The sequence below is a fragment of the Dasypus novemcinctus genome, chromosome 20 (assembly GCF_030445035.2).
Source record: "Dasypus novemcinctus isolate mDasNov1 chromosome 20, mDasNov1.1.hap2, whole genome shotgun sequence".
In the NCBI taxonomy this organism is placed as follows: Eukaryota; Metazoa; Chordata; class Mammalia; order Cingulata; family Dasypodidae; genus Dasypus; species Dasypus novemcinctus.
Genome location: NC_080692.1, coordinates 49,099,614 through 49,125,067, shown reverse-complemented (window position 1 = coordinate 49,125,067; position 25,454 = coordinate 49,099,614). Strand labels below are relative to the sequence as shown.

Below are 25,454 nucleotides of genomic sequence, written 5' to 3'. Positions count from 1 at the left end.
TGTGGATAAATGATAACTGCAAATGACTTTCAACCGAGGAACCTGAATTGATTTCAGCACAGCTGTCCTTGCCATTAACAGAAAATAGGAGAATGCAATTTGATTCATTTGCCTCAAAACACGCATGTTAGGAATGTTTTCACCAAACTAAACAACATCTTATAAAACAGAAAATAGGGATGCCAAAGCAAGAGCGGCTTACCGTTACTCTTCATTAAAGACAGCAGGTATATGCTGGGGGTATGATCTCCCTCTTTTCCCCAATCACTTTGGGGTGCAGACCACCTCACCAGAGTCCCTCCCTAGGACTGCCAATGCCCACCTTCAAAAGGCTTCTTCCTGCCCACTCAGGCCTCAGACCGTGGGGAAAGCCTCTCCTTCCTCTCTGAAGCTCACCCAAAGCTTCGACCCCCAGCCCACAGCCCCGCCCCGGCTCTGCTCTACCACTGCCGCCTCGAGCTCTCCAGCTTCCTGCAGGCACTGTGCGGCGCTTGTGCGCAGAGCCTGGGCCCTGGTGTGGTTCTGCAGCCCCTACAGGAGCTGGTCAGGCTCTGCGCCCACTGGTGCCCGCTCCTTCCCCTCCTTTCATCAGATTTGGGTCTATTTATGCGTGACATCAATGCCAAAGGAAGCACAGACTGGGCAAGGGCGGAGACTTTCTTTTTTCTTAGCTGTCCTGGTATCCAAGTCCTTAAGGAGACATGTGAAAAGGCAAATCAAGGCGTCATTCTGAAACACAGTAGGAATGTGTGGTGCCTCGCTACCTCAATTAAATAGCTCACAACCAAGCGGCAGGCAATCTCAACAGAATTTCCCCGCCAGGAGAATCTCCTAATTCCTCATTCAAATGAAATAAAAGCCAGTTGGAATCCAAAATGGTTAGATGGAGCCTTTCAGAGTTCAAGTGAAAAAGGCAACACCTTTGGATTTAGCACCAGAGAACATATAAAATGAACGGGCTTACTCTCTAGCGCACATCTCACGTACCAGCTATCGTTTTTCCATAATTACCTGGAATTCTTTTTCTAGCTTTCTTTTTTTTTTTTTTTTTTTTAAGATTTATTTTCATTTATTTAATTCCCCTCCCCTCCCCCGGTTGTCTGTTTTCTGTGTCTTTTTGCTGCGTCTTGTTTCTTTGTCCGCTTCTGTTGTCGTCAGCGGCACGGGAAGTATGGGCGGCGCCATTCCTCGGCAGGCTGCTCCCTCCTTCGCGCTGGGCGGCTCTCCTTATGGGTGCACTCTTTGCGCGTGGGGCTCCCCTACGCGAGGGACACCCCTGCGTAGCACGGCACTCCTTGCGCGCATCAGCACTGCGCATGGGCCAGCTCCACACGGGTCAAGGAGGCCCGGGGTTTGAACCGCGGACCTCCCATGTGGTAGACCGACGCCCTAACCACTGGGCCAAAGTCGGTTTCCCTCTAGCTTTCTAGTAAGTGTGGTTTCTAGCACCAATTCTGTGAATGACCGACCATGTGCTGGAAGAACAAAAAGTATAAAAGGGGGGAGAGAGGATTAATGAAAAACTCAGGATGTTTCTCAGCTACAGATCCATTTTCCAAGAGGCCACAGGAGAATCAGAAGCTATTTAGAAGTGTGTGTTGTGTACTTAGGATGGGTACCATTCTTAACACAGGCTGCTTGAAACGCCTGCCCCATAAGCACGGCACAGCTCAGGCCTTTAGCTCAAGCGCCCGAGATCACTCACAAGCCTCGAGAGGAGTCTGGCAGAGCAGGCTGATGGTGAGCCTCTCTGGGGATGACCGAAAATGAAGTTTAAATGCCTTCCTGCTCGGCAAGAAGGCATCTGAGTCAGCTAACAAGGAGGTGAAGAAGGTCAACCACCACATCAGGGAATCAAGGGTGCCTACAACTGCAAGCAGAAGAATTGCATTCATCATCCATATGGAATCTAAGCCCCCTCTTGATCTAGAGGTGGAGGGGACATCACCATCCCTGGGTCCAAAGGATGGAGTGGACTTACTGATACTCTACTGTAAGACTACTGTGACCAGTAATAGAAGAAATGTAAGCACTAAGGTAGAGAAAGTTGCCACAGTAGTTGCTGAGGGCAGGCAGAGGGTAGAAGAGATGTGATATGGGGGCATTTTTGGGATTTTGTGTTGTTCTAAATGATATTGCAGGGTCAGATGCTGGGCTTTATATATCCTGCCATAACCCACTAAATGTACTGGGGGAGAGTATAAACTACAGGGTAAACTATTATCTATGTAGTGTAGCAGTGCTCCAAAACATGTTCACTGAGTGTGATGAGTGTGCCACAATGATGGGGGAGGTTGCTGGTGTGGAAGGAATGGGGTGGGGGGTGGGGGATATATGGGAACCTCATATTTTTTAATGTAACATTTTTTATGTGATGTATATATCTTAAAAAAAATACAATTTACAAAAATGATGTGGTGAGGGGTGGGGAGTGGGTTACATGGAAAAAATAAATAACTAAAGGGGAAAAAAAGAAAGAAAAAGAATGAAAACCTTATTCATGTCACATTATGGCATTTTGTGAAATAAGCCAGGCAAAAAAGAAAAATATATTAAGATTTCACTAATAGCAACTAATTATTAAAAGCTAACTCATAGGGTTATTATCTATAATATAGGTTACCCAGACATGGAAGGAATGTAAAAATGGGAACGTGATTATTAATTTGTGCAGAACTTTTCATTATGTTGATTAAAAATGTTTGGAAATGTGAAAAAAAAAATTTAAACACCTTCTGGAGGACAGCTCTTTGGAGAAGAGCCAGGGTGCCTAACACACGTTCTCCATCTCAGGCAGCGCTGAGTAACAACCACTGGCTTGCAAAACCCCACGAGCAGTGCTTCATACACAGATACGTTTCATTAGCTAGATCAAAGCTTTCTGTCCAGTGAGGGCAAGAGCTGAGCCTGCCTTCTTCTATCTGGCGAAAATGAGAGCGAGGTCAGCAGTGGTTCTCAAAGGAGATGTTCCAAAGCCAGTTCTCCAAAATTATTCTCAAATCAGCATCCTCACATATGAGTCTCATAAAGCTCAAGGTAAGTTTAAGATTATTTTTAAACACAAAAAGTCACTATCGGACCATAAAGTAAAAGTCAAGAGCCACAAATGGAATCGCTATACATTGGGAAAGCAGGGCGTTGCTTACACAAGCAGATGGAGGTATGTTCTATTCAAACAGGCTTGTTTTTATTTCTGCCACTTTGGCGATTGTCTCCTTAAAAACGTTAGAGGGAGACAGATTCCACTAGGCAAATGCCCTTCCACTCCTTTCCTTTCTTTATCTTCCGTGCTCCCCCCCATATCAGATCACTTAAAACTTCCTGGCATGCTCTCTCACACGCTGACTTTATCCCTGCTACGTGGACTGCCCCTCACCCCACCCATTCTTAAAGTCCAGCTCCATGTGGCTTGCACTGTGCCCCGTGCTTTGGATTAACTGTTTGCTCATGGACCAGCAACAGGATCCAGAGGCACCTGCATTCAGCAGGTATCGCACTGAGTGGACTAAGGCTGGCACTCGGCCACATACCTGTGCACACCGGGAAACAGAGCCTCTGCACTCGCCACACAGTGCTTCATGAAGGAAGGTGGTTCAATGAATATCGGGTGAATAAAAGATGAATGAATGAATGATTCTAACCTGGCCTTCTTGCTCACGAGACACATTGATTTTTCCTCCACTCCCTAGTACAATTCTGCAGTCAGCCTTTAGACTTGCTCCTCTTCCTTAAGCCCGTACTTGCTCTGGCCACCACGTTCAGGTGAGCCAAGGCTCTTAAAGGACAGTAGTTGAAGCTATGTTGCGTGAACTCCCGTTCCACTTCCTTCCTCGAGGCCCTGTCTTACATACTGCCTCTCACATCTTCCCTCTTCCCTCCCTCCCTCCTTGCGGGACTGGGTCTTCACACTTCCCTAAGAGCTCACCATTCCACCTCTGCTTTGGAAACTATCACCTTCTGTTTCCCTGAGAACACAATATCACCTCTGTCCTTACCATTTTCAATTTCCTCTTCTGCAAGAATGCTTCCACTCTCCTTTCCGGCACATCCTGCGGGCTCTGTGCCCACCCCTGTCCTCACCTCCCACTCCCCTCCACCCTTCCACATTTGTGGCACCATTCCTGGGCAGGCTGCACTTTTTTTGCGCAGGGGCAGCTCTCCTTACAGGGGGTGCACTCCTTGTGCATGGGGCTCCCATATGCAGGGGACACCCCTGCGTGGCACGGCACTCCTTGCCCACATCAGCACTGCGCGTGGGTCAGCTCACCACACAAGCCAGGAGGCCCTGGGTTTGAACTCTGGACCTCCCATATGGTAGGCAGACGCTCTATCAGTTGAGCCATGTCGGCTTCCCTAGTAACCTCTTTTGATCCATGGACCCCTTTGCTGGTCGGGTGGAAACCACAGACCCCTTCTCAGAATGCAGCGGCAGATTTATGATGCTCAACATCAGAGATCAGAGAAAAGAAAGATAATAACTTGTTTTTTTCTCAATTCAAGCTCACAGACCCCTGAAATCTTTCCGCTGGCCCCCTTGGGGGTCTGTGGACCCCTGGTCAAGAACCCCTGCTCTACATGGCCTCCTCCTAATCCTGAAGGCATGGGGTGGACGCAGCAGGGAGGCTCAGGGCAGGAGACCCTGCTCGACACCTGGATAGTTCAGGAACTTGCGGTGCCCCTAGATTTCCCCAGCATGATTGGAAAAAACCTTCTACAAAGCTTTATTCTTCATGGAAATATCGACTCTGAGGGCTACCCCACACCATCTCAGTGGGGTCTCTTCCTTTCACGGCCCTTCCCTTTCCATTACCAAGTGTCAAGAAAGCCTGGTACGCACCCATGCACCCACACCCGGGTGCCATCAGCATTAACGTGCTGCGCTCTGTGCTGCCAACTGCATTTTTGTTACAGAGTACTTCAAACAACCTTAAAGCAGACACCAGTAGGAAGCCCTGTGTGCCCATGACCCCGTTTCCATAGTCATTAGCCCGGGTAGGCGGGGCCTTTGACGTCCCTTTTTCTTCAAGCACACACTGTGTTTCTTTTGATGTTCCTGGGTCTAGTGGTCAGCATTAGTCTCCTGCCATCTTCCCTCTTCCCCACCTTCCGTTCTGCTTTGTTCTTCTTTATGGGGGTCTGCTGTCCTGTCCATATCCAAAACAGGCACACAGCAACGATTCGCCGCAACTATGTTTTAGAAACTCAGAAATGCATTTGGAATCAAACATTGCCAAATGAGAATGGTGAAGAGCTAAATTAAAATGGGGCAAGTACACAGAAACGTCCTCCCTGCAGAGGCATTCCACACAGCTGCTATATTTGACTTATTTCTAAAAGTAGTTTTAAACCCTGTGATGCAGTCTTGAGTTTATGATTCTTTTTTAAAATTCAGTGTCAAAAAAGGAAAAGGAAGGTGCAGGCCACTACAGCTGCTTTAATCACTATCATCCAGCGACCAAAAGAAACCGCTACTGCGAGGGTCTCCGACACCCTACTCAGCTCGGTGCCCAACACTGCCTACACACAGTCCCTGCCGCCTGCTCACCACTACACGCTGTACCAGGAGAAACCGAGGCAAGTCTTGGACCCTGCAGCCACGAACGCCGTGGTCAAGTTCCATCTGGGTCAAACAGCAGATAGGCGTCTCACGCAGCTCCTGTCCAGCACGAGAATCAAGGACAGCGTCGAGGACCCTGGAGGTCCGCCTCCAGGCAGAGGCACGCGCACTGCCCTGGGGATGGACACCCTCCCCAGGCTGGGGACGGACGTCTGAGGCACGCCAGCCAGCACCTGACCAGCCCCTCTGACCGGCCAGTGCTGTTGGCGTGCGGAAAACCACCGCTGAGTCCCCTTATTTTTCAGCCTAAATTTTCTATTGCTGCTTAAATGACACCAAGGACGGCCTCCTGAGCAAGCCCTCTATTTATTCCAAAATTCCATCATTATCTGCTCAAAAAGATAAACAAAAGGGAAGAACAATCTCACACGCACTTCATCAGGCCCAAGCAGCCCAGCTAAGACCCTCTTCCAGAAAAGACACAGGAGAGCCGGTGGGGAGAGGGTAGAATGGGAAGCGCCCGAATCAGTCCCTCCACAGAGCAACAACCGAAGGGGCAGGAGCTGCTGGAACCAACCGGCTGCAATTCCCGGGTCTAGTGGGACACTGCAGCCTCCAGGGAGGAGCTGAGAGGCGGGGGAATTGCGAGGACAGTGGAGAGCGGCACGGTCCTGCAGCAGCTACTACTCCGGTCCTCCAGGCCGCAGCAGGCAGCGGTGGGCACTGCAGCAAAGGGCACCGCAGCGCCAGCGCCTGTGCAGCCTGCTGGGCCAATGGGGTGCATGGTCTCATCGCGGATCTACGCCTCTGACCGGCTACTTCAGGCGGCGGGGGCCAGGTCCGAGGGCGGCCACTGTCCCAGCCACCTTGTGACAAACGCAGCCAAGGAATCCGAAAGGCAGCAGCCTTCCTCAAAACAGTTAAAGGGCCGCCTCACCTGGGCAGTGCTCCATCAAGGAAACACGGCCCTCCTGCCAGCCGCTCCTCACCTCCCCAGCAGGTGGCACCACTCTCATGCCCACTCCAGGGGAGCAGGGCTGCGCAGGCGAGCGCCCATAGCCTCAGAGACCAGTCCTCCTAGAGCGTGTCCTGAGGGCAGAGAAGCTGCTGGCAGGCTCCAGACCCTGTGAGGAACGGCCTGGGGCAAAGGGCCACCTGCCTCAAATCACTGGAGAGCACCCAGGAGGGGAGGCCTGTTTCAAAGCAGTAGCAGGGCTTTTACTGCAACTCTTGTAAACTTTAAATGGGGAAAGCCTGACGCTCCCAGCAAGCCCAAGCCCAGGAGGAGAAGCAGGCTCCAGGGCTCTGGCCCTACGCAGGCTCGGGTAGGTCAGAGAGGAGCCCGCCCCTCCCATGTGCCTCCAACTGCACATCCCGATGGGAGGGCTAAGCTCTGAAAGAGACCACCAGCCAAAGCAGGCCCATTTGCAAAGACAGTGAAAGATGCTTTTTGCTTTGGTTTGTTTTGATTAACTCCTGGCATCCAAGAAAGCATCCAACTAATTAGAAACAAAGTTAAGGAACAGACAGCTCAGGGACTAAATCCGAGAGCAGTTTGATGTGGTTATGAATTCCAAAAATAGATACTGGATTATGTTTGTAATCTGGTCTGTATCTGGGTGTGATTAAGTTATGATTAGGGCTTTGATTGGGCCACGTCATTAGGGCATTGATTCCCCGCCCCTTGGTGGGTGGGGACTCGCAGATAAAAGGAGGCAAAGGACAGAGTTGAGGGTTTCTGATGTTAGAGTTTTGATGTTGGAGTTTGATGCTGAAGCCTTAAGCTGGAGCCCTAGGGAGTAAGCTCATAGAGGAAAGAGAAGCCAGCCCCAGGAAGAAGCAAGCCCTGAAAAAAAGGAACCCTGAACCCACAGAGAAGCAAGACCCTGGAAGGGAGGAACCCCGGAAGCCTGAACCCTCGCAGACGTCGGCAGCCATCTTGCTCCAACGTGTCAAAATAGACTTTGATGAGGGAAGTAACTTATGCTTTACGGCCTGGTATCTGTAAGCTCCTACCCCAAATAAATATGCTTTATAAAAATCAACCAATTTCTGGTTTTTGCATCAGCACCCCTTTGGCTGACTAACACACAGAGTAACACTTTAAAATATTAAAATACACAGTGTCCAAGAAAAGATTGAAAGACAAAGAAAGGGGATAAAACTCCAGAAACCATCAAAAAGAGGACCAGACTGAGTTTGCGAAAGACTTGACAAATAATTTAAAAAAAGATCCTCAATATGCTTGAGGACATAAAGGAAAACACAGAGAAAGAACTAAAGGATATATGGAAATAAATGAATGAGTAATATGGGAATCACTCCAAAGAAATTCTGGAATTGAAGAACACAATAACTGAAATGAAATTTTCTCTGGATGGTTTCAACAGCATATTGGAGAAGGCAGAAGAATTAATAATCTAGCAAAAAAGGTAACTGAAATTATTTAGGCTGAGGGTGGACACAAAAAAAGGAATGAGGGAAACGGACTTTGGCCCAGTGGTTAGGGCGTCCATCTACCACATGGGAGGCCCGCGGTTCAAGTCCCGGGCCCCCTTGACCCGTGTGGAGCTGGCCCATGCGCAGCGCTGATGCGCGCAAGGAGTGCCGCGCCACGTAGGGTGTCCCCCGCGTAGGGGAGCCCCACGCGCAAGGAGTGCACCCATAAGGAGAGCCGCCCAGCGCGAAGGAGGGAGCAGCCTGCCCAGGAATGGCACCGCCCACACTTCCCGTGCCGCTGACGACAACAGAAGCGGACAAAGAAACAAGAAACAAGACGCAGCGAAGGGACACAGAAAACAGACAACCAGGGGAGGGGAGGGGAATTAAATAAATAAAAATAAATCTTAAAAAAAAAAAAAAAACAAAAAAAGGAATGAAATATCAACAACCTATAAGACCCATGGGACACCACCAAGAGTAGAAATATTCACATTCTGACAGTCCCAGAACAAGAAGAAAGGAACAGAAAGAATATTCAAAGAAACAATGGCAGAAAACATCCCAAATTTAATGAAAGATGTTAATATGTCCATTGAAGAATCCCAAAACAAACCAAAATAGGAGAAACTCAAAAGAAATCCATGCCCAGACACAGAGTGGTGAAATAGTCCAATACCAAGGAAAAGAGAATTATAAAAGCTGCAAGAGAAAAGCCACATAATTATGTCCAAGGGAATCCCAATAAGACTGAGTGCTGATTTCTCATCAGAAACCATGGAGGCAAGGAGGCAGTGGTATAAAATATCTAAAGGGCTGACAGAAAACAATTGCCAACAAAAATATGCCAGCAAGACATTCTTTCAAAATGAGGGCAAGATTAAGACAGTGCCAGGTAAACAAAAGCTGAGGGAGTTCATCACCACTAGACTTGCCCCACAAGCAAAGCAAAAGGGAGTTCTTCAGACTAAAAGGAAAGGACACTAGACAGTGGATCAAAGCAGCACAACAGAATAAAGACCTCCAGTACAGGTACCATATGGATAACTACAAACGCCAGTCCTAGTGTATTGTATTATTTGGTATGTGACTTCACTTATTACTTCTTAAAGGTGGTAAAATGCAAAAGTATATAAGTAATAATAAATCGATGCTTTTGGACATATAATGCACAAAGATATAATTTATAACAAGTATAAAAAAAGTGGAGGGATGAAGGGTATATTAATAGTGTATGTGTATACTATCAAAGATAACTTGTATCAAATCAAATATGATTGTTGTAGATTTAGGATGTTAAATTTTAACTCTATGGTAACCACAAAGAAAATAAACAAAGACCATATTCAGAAAGAAATGAGAAGGGACTCAAAATGGTACAATTCCAAAACAAACAAACAAATAAATATGGAAATAGACATTAACAGAAGAATTGATGGCCGAAAAGGTATAAGACAAGACAAAAGAGCAAAGTGACAAAAGAGAGAACTGCATCATCATTAATGACTTTTAATGTAAATGGATTAAACACTCCAGTCAAAAGGCAGAATGGCAGAATGGATAAAAAAGATGACCCGGGCGGCGGACTTGGCCCAGTGGTTAGGGCGTCCGTCTACCACATGGGAGGTCCGCGGTTCAAACGCCGGGCCTCCTTGACCCATGTGGAGCTGGCCCATGCACAGCGCTGATGGGCGCAAGAAGTGCCGTGCCAAGCAGTGGTGTCCCCCGCATAGGGGAGCCCCACGTGCAAGGAGTGCGCCCCATAAGGAGAGCCGCCCAGCGCAAAAGAAAGTGCAGCCTGCCCAGGAATGGCACTGCACACACAGAGAGCTGATACAACAAGATGAAGCAACAAAAAGAAACACAGATTCCTGTGCCGCTGACAACAGAAGCGGACAAAGACGACGCAGCAAACAGACACAGAACAGACAACCGAGGGGAGGGGGGGGGGGCGGGGAGGAGAGAAATAAATAAATAAATGAATCTTAAAAAAAAAAAAAGATGACCCAACAATATGCTATTTACAAGTGTACTCACTTTAAATTCAAAGACATAAGAAAGGTGAAAGTGAAAGCATGGAAAAATATATATACCATGCACGTAGTAATCAGAAGAGACCTGGGGTAGTTATACTAATATCAGATAAAACAGACTAAGTAAATCATTCTTACAATGGACAAACAAGGTCATTAAAGGCTGATAAAGGGATCAACTGGAAAAAAAAGGCATAATTACAAATAAATATGCACAAAACAGCAGAGCCCCAAAATACATGAAGCAAATATTGACAGATCTGAAGGGAGAAATTGATGGTTCTATACTGAGAGAAGATTTTAATATACTATTTTCAATAATGTATAGAATATCTAGACAGAAGATGAATAAGGAAATAGAAGACTTGAACGATACTCTAAACCAACTAGACCAAATAGATATATATCGAACACTTCACCCAACAGCAGCAGAATACATATCATTCTCTAGTACATATGACTCTTTCTCCAGGAAAGACTGTATCTCAGGTCACAAAAGCAGTTTCAAATTCAAATACATCAAAAACATACAATGTATATTCTCCAACCACAATGGAATGAAGCTAGAAAATCAGTAACAGCAGGAGAAATGGGAAATTCACAAATAAGTGGAAATTAAATAACATACTCTTAAATAACCAATGGGTCAAAGAAAAATCATAATGGAAATTGGGAAATACTTTGAGGCAAATGAAAATGAAAATACAACATACCAGAACTCATACGATGCAGCAAAGGCAGCACTGAAAGGAAAATTTATAGCACTGAATGTTTACATTGCAAAGAAAGATCTCAAATCAGAGACCTAACCTCAAAACTGGAGTATCAAGACACAGAACAAACTCAACTCAATGTGAGTAGAAACAAGGAAATAACAAAGACTAGAGCAGAGATGAAAGGAGTAGAGAATAAAAAACAATAGAGAGAATCAACACAACCCAGCAAGAGGGGAGAGACCCAACCTTAGTGGTTATGCCTCACTGATGTAGTCCAGTAAAGAGGGTCTCACACCCCCAGGAATGGATTAGTTCTCTTTTGGGGATTCATAAAAGAACTTCAAACTGTCACAGTGGAAATGTAAAATGGTGCAGCTGCTGTGGAAGACAATTTGGCAGTTCCTCAGAAAGTTAAGTAGAGAACAAAACATGACCTGGCAATCCCACTTCTAGGTATATACCCAAAAGAACTGACAGCAGGGATGTGAACAGATATTTGCACACCAATGTGTGACAAAGATGGAAGCAACCCAAGTGTCCATCAACTGGTGAATGCATAAATAAAATGTGGTATACACATACAATGGACTATTATTCAGCTGTAAAAGGGAATGCAGTTCTGACAGATGCGACAACATGGACGAACCCTGAAGACATGTTATGTAAAACAAGCCAGGAGTAAAAGGACACATAGTATATGACATCACAGATATGACATAAAAAGAACAAGCAAATTCATAAGTCATAAACCAGAATATAGGTTACCAGAGGCTGTGGTGGGTTAGGAAACGGATGGTTAATTCTCAAACTCTATAGTCTGGGTTGATGAAAATGTTTTGATGGTAATGGTTATACAACATTGTGAATATAATTAACAGCACTGAATTACACACTTGAATGGTGTTAAAAGGGGAGATTTTAGGTTCTGGTATATGTTATTATGGATAAAAATTAAAAATCAAAAAACATAGGACTGTAGAACCTTAAGTTAAATGATGAACTACAGTTACTAGTATAAGTTATAAAAATGTTCTTATCATGGAATGTTACAAATGTACCACCCTAATGCAAGGGGTTAAGGATAGGGTGGTATATGGGAATTCTGCATTTGATCCATGATTTTTCTGTAAATCTACAATTTTTCCCATTAAGAAATAATTAAACATTTTTAAAAGAAAAGACATCAATTTATTAAATTGTCAGAAAGTGCACCAAAGCCTAAAGATCAGAATGAGTCTGAATATGCTGTATACAATTAGAGTCAAGACCGATATTGTGCACAAAAAAGACTGATTTTCATTCCTCAGTTTTATTTTCTGAGTTATATTTCTCTGGGTGATTTTTTTTTCAGATAGTACATTTTTTTTAAAAAACTTTATTTTTTAATACTTTCAAGGATACAGGACAATTACACAGGCAATACAAATCCCACACAGAAACCCAACACCACCTACCCTCAAGACTACCACAGCCACCCATTTTAACATTTCATCACCTTTACAGTATCATTCTACCTATCTATCCTTCCATCCATCTTTGTCTTTCTAACTATTTTTAATCCATTTTTGAACACTTGAATGCAGGTTGTATATATCATGCTCCTTGGAAACTTAGTATTGCCATTGATGTTCCTAAGAGCGAGGATACTCACTTATATAACCACCTAAACAAAGTTGTCAAGCTCAAGAAATTTAATGTTAATATAAAGCTTACAGTCTTTATATTTCAATTTCCTGTGTGTCCCAAAAACGTCTCTTTGAGCCTATTCTCCTCCCTTGGTAGATCCCATCCAGTATCATGCATAGCATTTAATTGTCATTGTCTCTTCAGTTGCTCTTTCCTTTTTAATAGTGGAAGCATATGCAACATATACTCATCTCAACCACTCCAAGCATACCACCTTCCATTATAAAACTTGAAAGTTTCTTTGACTATTTCCTCTGCCCCTTTCTTTCTTCTCCTTTTGGGAGTCCCATGATGCATATATTGGCCCACTTGATGGTGTCCCACAGATCCCTCAGGCTCGTTCACTTTTCTTCGTTCTGCTCCTCGGACTGAATGATTTCAATTTCTTATCATCAAGTTCTCTGATTCTTTCTTCTGTCCACTCCAATCTGCTACTGAACCAATCTAGGGAATTTTTCATTTCTGTTACTGTGGTCTTCAGCTCTCTTTGGATCCTTATCATAATTTCCATCTCTCTATTGATATCTTCTCTGTTTATATCTATTGTTTTCCTGCTTTTCTTTGGGTTTTTTTTTTTCAGCTATTAATAAGTCCTTTATTGTAAAATTGTAAAATAAATAGAAAAAGAAATTTAAAGAAATTACAAATTTTAAGTGAGAGTGCAAGGCCAGGTTAGATTTTATATAATCAATTATAAAAAAAAAATAGCATACCAACAAACATTTATAAATGTAAATAATAATTCAAATATAATAAAAATTATAGTTCTAGTTTTTATATTACAGCTGTAACTATTGGACATAATAATCTCTAAAAATAAAATAAATTATTGGTTTAGTTAATTTCCATTTAGGCCATAATTCTTTCTAGATAATCAAATTCCTATTTGGGAATTCTTTGCATCTTACTGGAATGAATTACAGCAAATAACAATTTGTCAACTCATAATTTTATGAGGCAGAAAATCTCAAAATCTTGTTCAAGAGTAGTCATGCTAAATCATTATTGATCCAGATAGATTATTTTAAAGAGTATGAATAAGGGTTAAAGAAAAATAAAGTATCCAAAAATATATCTCATCTCCCACCTTCCTCAATTAAAAGCAAGTGTTTATTTTGTATGAAAAAAATTATAGAATGTTGATCACAGGAACAATTTGCCAGTTGCACTGAGTAATTAATTATTGTTCATATAATAATGTTGTTATTTTACATTTATCTGGTCTACTCCAGCTCTTTTTGGGTTACTATTTGCATGAAATACCTTTTTCCAACTTTTCACTTCTAACCTGGTTGTGCCCTTATATCTGAGGTGGGTCTCTCATCAACAACATATAGATGGCTCATCTTTTTTTAATCCATTCTATCAGCCTGTCTTTTGATTGGGGGGTTCAGTCCATTAACATTCAGTGTTATTACTGTAAAGGCTTTACTTACTTCATCCATTGTCCTTCAGTTCTCTGCTGTCACACTGTTCTACTCTCTGTCTTCTTATCCTTTAAGTTTACCCTCCCTAATATTCTTCACTTCTAAACTCTTCTCCAGATCTCTCACCCTTGTTTTTTCATTTTAGGCTGCAGTACCCCCTTTAGTATCTCCTGTAAGCTGGTCTTTTGGTAACATAGTCTATCAGGTTTTTTTTGTCTATGACTTTGAACTCACCCTCAATTTTTAAGGATCATTTTGCTGGATAGAGAATTCTTGATTGGCAGTTTTTCTCTTTCAATACCTTAAATACATCATACCACTCTCTTCTCTCCTTAATGGTTTCTGATGAGAGTTTCGCACTTAATATTATCGAATTTCCCTTGCTGCTTTCAGAATCCTCTCTTTACCGCTGATATTTGTCATTCTGCATAGTGGGTGTCTCAGGGTAGGTCTACTTGGATTTATTTTGTTTGGGGTATGTTGTCCTTCTTGGATGTTGATATTTACATCCTTCATAAGGATTGGCAAGTTTTTGGTCGTTATTTCCTCAAATATTTTCTCCGCCCCTTTTCCATTCTCTTCTCCTTCTGGGACACCAATACTGAGAATATTTTTGCATTTCACATTGTCATTCAATTCCCTGAGACTCTGTTCCATTTTTCCATTCTCTTGTCTCCTGTCTTTTCCAGTTCAGATGTTCTGTCTTTGAAATCACTAATTCTCTCTTCAAGCATTTCAAATCTGCTTTTATGTGCCTCTAATTTTTTAAAAAGATTATTTACGTATTTATTTCTCCCTCTCCCTCCACTGTCTGCTTTCTGTGTGCATTTACTGTGTATTCTTCTGTGTCTGCTTGTATTCTCATCAAGCAGCTCCAGGAATCAATCCTGGGGTCTTCTGGAGTGGGAGAGAGGCGATCATTCTCTTGGGCCATCTCAGCTCCTTTTCTAACGTATTTTAAATCTCAGCCATTGTGACTTTCATTCCCATAATGTCTGTTATTTTTCTTTTCAGGCTTTCAAATTTTCTTTATGCTCTCCCAGTGTCTTCTTAATATCCTTTATTTCATATTTTCTTTAAATTCTTTGAAGCGATTTAAAAGAGTTGTGTGATTATCACTGATTAATTGAATTAAATCCTATACCTTTTAAGGATATTTAGTTAGTTCTTTTGGCTGGGCCATCTCTTTCTGTTTCCCAGTATGACTTAATTTTTTGCTGATGTCTAGGCATCTGAATATGTTGGTGAATTTACTCTGATTGCTAATTTCTCTTTCTCTCTCTTGTCTATTATTATTTTTTTCCTTCTCACAGTTCTTCTTTGATATTTGGTTCAACTTATTCTCAGTCTTTAAAATTGCCCAGCCTAAGTTTTCAAAATGGGGCCAGGGTCTCACTAGTGGGGCACAAATTTTCTCCCAGGGGTTATATACAGAGAGTAGGAACCATTTTTGTCCATGCAATTTCCAAACCAGCCGGCAGATGATGCTTGTCAGTAAATCTTTGCACAGTGGTGTTTCAGTCTCAGCTTTCCTGTGCTCCTGTGTTGACTCTCCAGATGGGAGATTCAAAGCGGGCTCTGCTGGCTGAATTCACTGAAGAAAAGCATCCCGACCTCCCCTACATTTTCCCTTGAAACAGCTGACAGGGAGGAAGATGTCTGCTCCTCTCTCAGTCCGCTGCGGCACGCCAGGGCTTCTACCCCAGCTTAATATATTGGGGTGGGAGAGGGGAGCCCATCCCAGATGCCACGGGGGCTGGTAACTCATAACTTCTCATTTTGGCCTCTTTGTCTCTGTGCCTCGCCCTCCTGGGAGCTGTGCAACGCTGTCCTGGTCTGCTGATCCCCACAGCAGGTCCTTTGACAGCTTTTGGCTCTTTCTTCATTGTTTCTGTGAACGTAATCTTCCTGCAATTCCCTCTTTTACTTCTTTGTCCACATTTTCCTTAGCTCTTTGAGCATATTTAGGACCATTTTTAAATGTTGTTATCTGATATGCACCAAGTCTGGCTCTCTTCATTAATATTTTCTTTGTCTGGTCATCATTTCCTCATTACTTGTATGTCTTGTTACCTTTTGTTCAAACTTGGACATTTTGCTATTTTAATGTGTTATCAGTGGAATTTAGACTCTGCAGTGTCTGTTCCTCAAGCTGGTGTTATGATGGAGCGTCTTTAAATGCAAGGAGGGAAGCGGATTTGGCTCAACAGATAGAGCGTCCGCCTACCACATGGGAGGTTCAGGGTTCAAACCCCGGGCCTCCTGACCCATGTGGTGAGCTGGCCCACGCGCGGTGCTGATGCGAGCAAGGAGTGCCGTGCCATGCAGGGGTGTCCCCCGCATAGTGGGGCCCCATGCACAAGGAGTGTGCCCTGTAAGGACAGCTGCCCAGTGCAAAAAAAGTGCAGCCTGCCCAGGAGTGGCGCTGCACACACGGAGAGCTGACACAGCAAGATGACACAACAAGAGACGCAGATTTCCAGTGCCGCTGACAAGAATGCAAGCAGACACAGAATAAATCTTTAAAAAATAAATAAATAAATGCGAGGAGGAGGAGGAGGAAAAACACCTTTCCCAGGCTTTGCAGACTGACCAGTGGACAGCTCTCCTTCAGATCTTATCCACACAATGAGTTTAGACAACAGGTCAGGCTAAAGTGCACTCTGGTCCCTTCTGTGCATGTCCTTTGTCATGGGCATGTGCATGCCACCCTAGGAAGTCCCCCTTTTATGTGATTCCAAATGGTCCTCTCCTCCAGGAGCCAACTTCCTCACAGTCTCAGACACTGCGCTCAATCTACCTAGCCAGCAACCACTGCTCTGGGAAGATGACTTGACTGCGCTCCTCGGCGTCCGCCTTCTACAGGCAGGGTAAGTGCCGAGACCCTGAGTCCCGCAGGCCACCTTCAGACAGACTGGGCCAGACAGACACGCTCCGGCCTGCACCAGCGTCACTCTGCTCTCTCCAGGGGCCAGGTGTTGCAATGGAGCGTGAGCTGGCTCCACCCCGAGACACAGGGGGTGGGGGAAGCCAGCGTGACTCAAGACCCTACCCATGTTGAGTAGCCTTTTCCTCGATTCAGCACCCACCCTGTTACTGCAGGCCTTCAGCTGAAGCTTTGAGGAAGATGCTCCTGCCAGTTCTCGCTGGTTGTTCAAAGCTCTGCAGTGTCTAATCCGCCATCTTGATTGGGGCAGTATTTGTTTTCAGGAGCCAGAAAGCATCTTCCTCATCTAAACAGCCAACTGGAGAAAAGGGAGGTGTGCCGGGATAAGGAAGATTCCTACAGCAGGCCAGCCTGAAGGACAGACAACTTCCCAAGTCTAACCATGTGTGGAACACTGGCTAGAGAGAGCAGCAGCTGCCCAGGGCTTGTATCTGCCAGTCTCATTTAAAAATGTCTGGAGAGAGTCTCTTTTGGAGCACTGGGTATTCTGTTGCCAAATAAATTTGCCACAATACCATGTCTCCCAACAGGTTCTTCCAGCCACCTTACTTGAGTAGGGAGACGGGCTCTGGCCCCCCGGCCTTATTTTCACGCACAACGCGGTGCTCCCTAAAGCTTTTCAGGAGTGAGAGGGATACCTGCTTACCCTGTGACATTCTCCTTGTCACAGGTCTACTCCAAAATCTCCTGATTTGTGTGAGGTTACAGAACAGAAGGTCCCAGCACCTCTAGAAGCTAAGTCCCTGTAGCATTTATTTACCCACCATCTGCTCATTCATTCAAAAGCCAGTGATGACCGGCAGGTTCCTCAAGGACACAGATCTAGTAAGAATCTTTCTTCTACTTTGGGAGAGATAACGGGATCAGGAAGCAATGCTGTCCCTGTGGCCTGGCCACTTAGGCTTTCTTATTCGCTGTCGATGAGGAACAGAGAAATCCCGATCAACTCAATCCTAACGAGGTTGGAGTCCGGGTTCCGCCAGACGTACACCTCCCCTCCAGCACTTTGCATGGGCCTCTTTCAAGCGAGAATTCTGCTGACTTGGTCGATTTGTTTTCCTGTAGCTGTGGACGCTTTTCATGGATGCTCGCCAGAAGCCTAAGGGGAAAACTGCTTTAACTTCAGCCAGGACGTCTCAGTGTGCTGCATAGCTCAGATAATTGTGACCACATATGGGATTCAGTCTTAAGATGTGCCTTGCTTGTCGAGGCCTGAAAAACATCCCCCGGAGGCACACATGAAAAGAGCAGCTCGTCAGGGAGCAGCGGGAGCAGGGGCTGGTGGGGTGGGGTGGGCGGTGTGGCCGGAAGGCAGGACTCGGGAGCAGCCAGTGGCTCTGGAGAGAGCCTGCCCCATGCTTGAACTCTCTAAATTAGGAGTATTTCACATCTTTACAGAAACTGAATTAAATTATGAGTATTTCACAACTTTACAGAAATTTTTAAAAAAATTAAATGTATGTTTTGAATTACTATTACCTAATTTTTAGTGTAGAAATAAATACGGAAATAGGGTAGAACTGTATTATGGTGATTGAAGAGGTCAGAGGCCAGCCAGGAACACTTCATTTCCCCATTTATACTTTACTTATCTCAAAGGTTATGACACCTGATTTAGAGTAATTACCATGAGTATTTTCACTCACTTTGGTGAAAACTGTATTCTTCTATAATGTCCGGTGACTTTGGGACTGCTTCTTAATTAAAATTGTCAAATAATCAGACACTTGGGAGATTATGTGATCCTTCTTAGATTTGTATCAAGGTCATGAGCCTCAGCTTTACCTACTGGAAAAAGCATTAAAAGAATGTTCTAGGGCAACCCACCAAGTTAGACCTAAAGTAAACAAAAACTACTCGCTTGGCTCAAACATCTAGACATAGTTTTCTTTCTGCCGTCTTACCCTTGGAACTTGGTAAAGCACGTAATTCCCCGTCATTTATATTTGTGCTAAAACATGATAATATGTCACAATCAAAACAGAGAACTCTGCCTTAGTAACTGAACAAGCATGTCATAGTTTGTGTGTGTTTGCTTTTTATCACAGGAGGAAACTTCTGAGTCTTGAAAGAAATTTGTTCATGACTGGAGGTCTAAAGGCTACAGATTGCTACACTATTAAAACAAAGCCATTCTTAGAGATGGACTATCCTTCAGGGGAATAGGCTACTACTGTTACTACATTCTTTTTTTTTTTTTTTTTTAAGATTTATTATTTATTTATTTAATTCCCCTCCCCTCCCCCGGTTGTCTGTTCTCTGTGTCTTTTTGCTGCGTCTTGTTTCTTTTGTCCGCTTCTGTTGAGGTCAGCGGCACGGGAAGTGTGGGCGGCGCCATTCCTCGGCAGGCTGCTCCCTCCTTCGCGCTGGGTGGCTCTCCTTATGGGTGCACTCCTTGCGCGTGGGGCTCCCCTACGCAGGGGACACCCCTGTGTAGCAGGGCACTCCTTGTGCGCATCAGCACTGCGCATGGGCCAGCTCCACACGGGTCAAGGAGGCCCGGGGCTTGAACCGCGGACCTCCCATGTGGTAGACGGACGCCCTAACCACTGGGCCAAAGTCCGTTTCCCTGTTACTACATTCTTGTCTCTTACCTGCTTCTGACAAAATAAAACTACCAAACAGGCAGCGGAAATTAGCAGTGAGGGAACAACCCTCGTCCTCCAGGCACTGGTGGACTTTCTGGCCTGACCAAAACAATAATTAGATGCTCTGCCCAGCTGTACTAATGACCATCAGTGCCAGCCTTAAGTACATGGACTGTCAAACCTGCCATCATTAAACACGAAGGAAACCCTAATTACATAACCGCTATCACTAACAAGTTCTTCCAAAATACTGTGGAAGCTTCTCCACAGCCTGAGATGCTGCTGAACCCTTTCGTTGTCAGAGGTGACCCATGTGCGAGGAATTCAGAGTCTAACTCTTTGAACTGGACCAAGTCTCTTTTTCAGAAAGGAGACCTGCTCAACGTCCTCCCACAATCTACTCCTTGGTAGCCCCTTTTTGACTCGCTCTCTGCCGCGCTCTTTGGAAAGAACCTAACAGATAGGGAAACTGCAACAAAGCTTTAAGAGACACTCTCAAAATCTCAACAGCTTCTGTGAGCAGAGCCAACATTAAGCTCCAGGTTTGTGTCTCCAGAGTCTGTGTTGCGGCCTCCCAGACACAATGCTGCCTTCTTTACCATCCCACAGCTTTACTCCACCACACCTCCTTCATTCATTATTTTGGCAATTCCCCGTGTGCAATATAATGGGGTAATTTGCTAGAATTCTGTGATTCTTCAGTTCTAAGAAGTTCAAAAAAGAAAAATCCCAGCTTAAATGTGTACACATCCCACTTTTAAGATCATAACACATCCCAACTTCTGAAATATTAAAATGAAAGAAATCTGAATCATTAAGCTATAAAGCATAAGACCCTCTACTCATTTGATCCTCAATGCTGGCTCAGGTTTCCTTTTGGTTCTAAAAATGAAGTCCACCATGGCAGATGAGCTGTGACCATTCAATTCACACATAGACCTCTGTTATTCCAAACAGCCATGCCTACTCTACTCTTCTGGCTTTGGTTTTGGCCCTTTGCCATCTTTCTTCTTTCATTCTTTGTGTGCTTGGAAAACACAATTCATCAGTGTGGGAGTTGAGACGAGGGAATGGCTAGACCTAAAACAGGTTTAACGAAAATGTGGTGTCAAAGAATTCTCTCTCTGGATTGACATCCAGTTTTGTGGCTGTGCTTGTTATTCTTAGGAAGAAAACCAAATTTTCCTAAGTTGTGCAAAGCATCTGTCATTCTGTGGATACTTAATTTTTAAAAGTTAAATATTAAACCAGGAAGCAACCAAAAACAGAAACCCATAAGCCACCATCTATCTGAGAAATATTTCTTTTTTGAGAAATATATTTAATGCAACAAAAAACTTCACTTCATTGAATGTGCATTCCCTTTATCATTCATGGGACATCATTGATTAAGAATATAATTATCAGGCCCATAATTATATTTACAGTAGGCACCAGGGATACAGTGGGAATTTTTTATTTTTTTTCCCAATAAAGGCAAAATTCCTATTTCATGATGTTTACATTCCAGGTGGAGAGAAGAACACAAATGATATAAATAAGACAAACACATAGTATATAAGAAAGTTGTGAATGTTAAGGAAAAAAATAAAGCAGGGCTATGGGAATGTGAACGAGAAAAAACTTCAGGCTGCACAGAACACAACTTCTGAGCACCAGAGGCCTCACTCACCCGGTGGAAGGATGACTTCCCCACAGAGGTACCTGTGGAGAGCGTTCCAGGCAGAGGCAACGGCCAGGGCAAAGGCCCTGGGGCATGTCCGAGAATCAGTAAGGAAAACAGTGTGCCTGGAATGGAGTGCGACATGAGCTGTGTTAACGAGAGCTGAGGTCAGAAGGCAAAGTGGAGAAACCCTACAGGACATCCTTCCTTGAGGTGGGCGCACTGAAGGCCTCTGGGAAAGGAATGCCGTGATCTAACTTAGGTTCAGATATTGTCATCACCATCACTTTTTATCTTTCCCAGAAATATTTTAACAGGATAGGCTGAGCACATGTTAATGGGAATGTTTTGGACACAAGTCAAAAAAATTCAACCACAGTTACCTTGAAAAGCTACGGTGGGAGTGGGTGTAGCTCAGTGGCTGAGCGCCTGCTTCCCATGTATGAGGTCCTGGGTTCAATCCCCAGTATCTCCTAAAAAAAACAACAAGAAAACCAACTCTCATTGGGGAGTGGATGTGGCTCAGTGGTTGGGTGCCTGTCTTCCCATGTATGAGGTCCCAGGTTCAATTCCCAGTACCTCCTTCAAAAAATAAAAATTATGGCTGACACTGGGGCCTCTGGCTCTTTATGGTCAGAGAAAGAGCAGCTCTTTCTGCACATCATCAGTTTTTGAGGATACTTAGAAAGAGGCCTCCGTGGGCTGGGAACAGGTTCTTACACCAACAGGACATCTGCTGACCACTGCAAACTGAACAGTCGGAAAACTACAGAGTAAAGAAGTGGTAAGACAGGAAGCCGACTGGAGCAAGGGAAGAATGCTGGACACCTAGTTTCAAAGCAAGGAACAGTCCCCAAAGACATCGGCAAACACGAACCTTCAAATCTAGGGCGAAACTCAGAGCAAATACAAAGTATACAAAAGAGGAACCAGGTATTAAAAAGTAAAGTATCTTCTTCAATTATCAAGGTTGTGGAGCTGCACTGCCACTAAAAGGTGAATTGTACTGTTTGCACTCAGAATTCGATTGCCAAATTGGTGGGAATATAAAAACATTCAGCCTGGGGCTGGGTGGGAATGTCGATATTCAGGCAGCGGGAAAATGTTTCAGCTGCAGGATGTACCATTAAGGTTCCAAGGCAAACTGTTTCCTTTTCCGCCACAGACCCAAAAATAGACTGTGATTCTTTCACACAATTTTCATTAGCTTTTATATAACACAATTAGCTCATAAGCACATTAATGTGTCTTACTGAAAATCAAGTAACATTTAAATGCTTACGAAAGACCACCTTCTCTATCTTCTCCCTTGAAGACATTTTTGTGACAGTCTTCAGATTTTACAAGTTCAACACATTTTACACGGCATTTGCAACCGTTTGGAGAGAGGGCAGCTCTGGCATGTCACGGTTTTTGAGGAGCTGGGAAAGGGGCCTCGCTGCTCAGGGACTAAGAACTCCATTTAAAGACCACCTCCTGCCTTGACCAGCGTGCCAGAACCGGGGCGCTGGCTGCAAGCCATCAGGTGGTGCGTCACAGCAGTCACGGCTACAAACCTCCGCTGAAGTATCTATTCACTTCACTTCCACCGGGCCCTTCGGGTGAACTTGCCAGTGGTAGTGAGAAAGCAACTACTACATGCAAGGTTCTTTTCCTTACAGCACTACTTGTTTTACGCCACTTTAGGTCATTCGAGCACAACCTAAAAGCTATTCCATCTTTAGTCTAAATCAGGTGAACTGCTGACACTTGTAAAATGCACACTAGCAGAACTTTAAGAAAAAGTATGCTTAGAGCCAAAAGGAATTGGGATCTCTTGGGGGATAAGAATTAAAGCAAACGTGTTGTTTTTTTCTCGTTCTAATCAGCTATCCAGGCTTGACCCGTGGCACCGGTTTCGACCCGCAGACACGTACCATCTGAGTCTGCAGCCATTCGACCAGAGTCTCTGCCGTGGAATCCGGGATCTGGCACCTCAAGCCTTCTTTCTCGTCTGCTTCCATCATCTCTAACAACCCCCGCAGGTCTTCCACAAGGTGCAGGACTCGAAAGCTTCCCATGAAAGGGGAGGTGGGAGACTGGCAATCAAAAATCCCATTGGAGTATTCCAGGGCTTTGGAACCTAAGTTAAAACAGAAATCACAGAGACAGCAATGGGACTTACAGCACATGAAATATCAGAGCTGCAGGTGGTCATCAAATCCAGCCACAATCAGAATGGGGAAGAACGAAGAGTCAGAAAATAATCCAGTCATGGGAATTTCCTCAAGTGATAGTAACTCAGGGAAAAAATATAAACTATTTAACTGATGGTAAGGATCAGTGGCCTAACACCTAAGAAGGAAGTCAGCTGTGTGATGTAGTAAACATAAAAGAGTATGTGGTGGGCTGAGGTGGGCTGGCCCCTCCCTGGAGATGACCGATAAGGAGGAGGTAGGTTAGTTTGTGTGGAGACGTGCATTCTAGAAGATTCAAATTTTAGGAATCGTAAAGCCGTTCAATTCTCCAAAAAGGAGTTAGTTGCACATCAGATGGAAACTGCAGAGCATAATTACAAAGGTAAGAAGAAGGCCAGCTCCCAGTTCAATAACCAGAATTCAGTCTCTGAAGTTAATAAATCCCATGTGGACATTTGTACACATGTATGTGTGAGCATGTGTACACAAACACTGCCCCCCATGATTTTCTCTGCAGGCTAGCATTAAATGCTACTGCTGATGTCAGCTTTAAAAATCAGTTGTATGGTCATTTTTACTATTCCATGTAAGAGAGAGCCTTCTACTACTTAAATTCACACAACTGGCCCCATTCACAAAGCAATCAGACATACTTCTTCATCTTTTCTGTTTTTTTTTTTCTTGTCCATCAACCATTCATACTACTTTTATACTTAATTGTCAATACTTAGGATATTTAGGCTAACACCACTTAAGTCCAAGTCGAGAAAGGCATATGGTCTTGCAACTGGATGAGCCCTCCAAACGAGTTAAGACTTCTCTTTCCACTGGACATCTGGCTTCATCCATCCCAACCATGGGCAGAGGAATTTGTTTCCAGCTAGCTCATTCCACTCAACTTCCTAATATGAGCCAAAATGACTGGGACCCAAACCTGCTAAGTCATAACCATGGTAACAGTTGTCGCTGGGAACCCAGAACTACCAGACTGAGGAGAGCATGTGGGGTGTCCATGAGCCCCTTCCATTCTGTAAGTTCCCTTCCCAAAATAAGATGAGCAGAGGGAAGATGTGTGTACTCAGAAAAACTCCTCTAACACTGATAACCATTTCTCCTCCTGCCCTCCTAGTAGTTGGAGAAATATGGATGTTAATTTGAAATCATCCAAACCCAAGTCCCACCACATAGCTTCCAATTTACTTAGTTTGAGGTGGTACCTGACTTCCAATTTACTTAGTTTGAGGTGGTACCTGAGAGTCTTTATTTTTTTTTTTATAAAGACTTCTTTTATTTATTTCTCCCCACCTCTCCCCACCTCGTTCTCCCTGCCCCATTTCTGCTCTCTGTGTCCATTCGCTGTGTGTTCTTCTGTGTCTGCTTGCATTCTCATTAGGCGGCTCCGGGAACTGATTCCGGGACCCTCTAGAGTGGGCGAGAGGCACTTACTCTCTTGCACCACCTTAACTCCCTGTTCTGCTACGTCTCTTATTTTCTCTCCTGTGTCTCTTGTTGCATCATCTTGCTGCGCCAGCTCTCAGCGTCTGCCGGCAATCCTGGGTGGGGCGGCTTTCCCGTGCTGAGTGGCATTCTCACGCAGGGGGGCACTCCTGCGTGGGGGGGGGCATTCCAGCGTGGGCTGGCACTCCATGTGGGCCAGCTTGCCCTCACCAGGATGCCCTGGGCATCAAACCCTGGACCTCCTATATGGTAGACAGGAGCCCAATTGTTTGAGCCACATCAGCTTCCCTCTTTATTTTTAATAACTGTAAAGGTGGTTCTTAAGCTCAATCTAATCGAATGGAATTAATAAAATGCAAGTCCCTCAAATAATGTTTCAAAAACTAGAAACTCAACTAGAGTTGTGCTAAGAGTGCAAGGTTATAACCTCTGGCAAGAGCAGAGAATTGGTTCTTGTTATATTTTCTTTTTCCTTTTTTTAATATATTTTTAAATTTTTAATGTATTTCTCTCCACTTTCCCCTCTGTTGTCTGCTCTCTGTGCCCATTTGCTGTGTTATCTTCTGCGTATGCTTGCATTATCTGGTGGAACTGGGAAACTGAGTCTCTGCTTTTGTTGCGTCATCTTGCTGTGTCAGCTCTCTGTGTGTGTGGCACCACTCCTGGGCAGGCTGCACTTTTTTCATGTGGGGCATCTCTCCTTGTGGGGCGCACTCCTTGTGTGTGGGGCACCCCTACACTGGGGCACCCCTGCATGGCACGG

General features: G+C 44.5%; 1 protein-coding gene across 27 annotated transcripts in view; it reads right to left on the bottom strand.

Moving 5' to 3' along the window:
* The window catches only part of PPFIBP1 (PPFIA binding protein 1), a 213,418-nt gene that overhangs the window by 50,681 nt on the left and 137,283 nt on the right, over positions 1-25,454 (bottom strand). For all 27 annotated transcript variants that reach the window (XM_071210223.1, XM_071210234.1, XM_071210228.1 and 24 more), the window contains one exon: positions 22,973-23,178. In XM_071210223.1, coding sequence (XP_071066324.1) covers positions 22,973-23,178 — 206 coding nt within the window. The remainder of the gene's footprint in view (positions 1-22,972; positions 23,179-25,454) is intronic.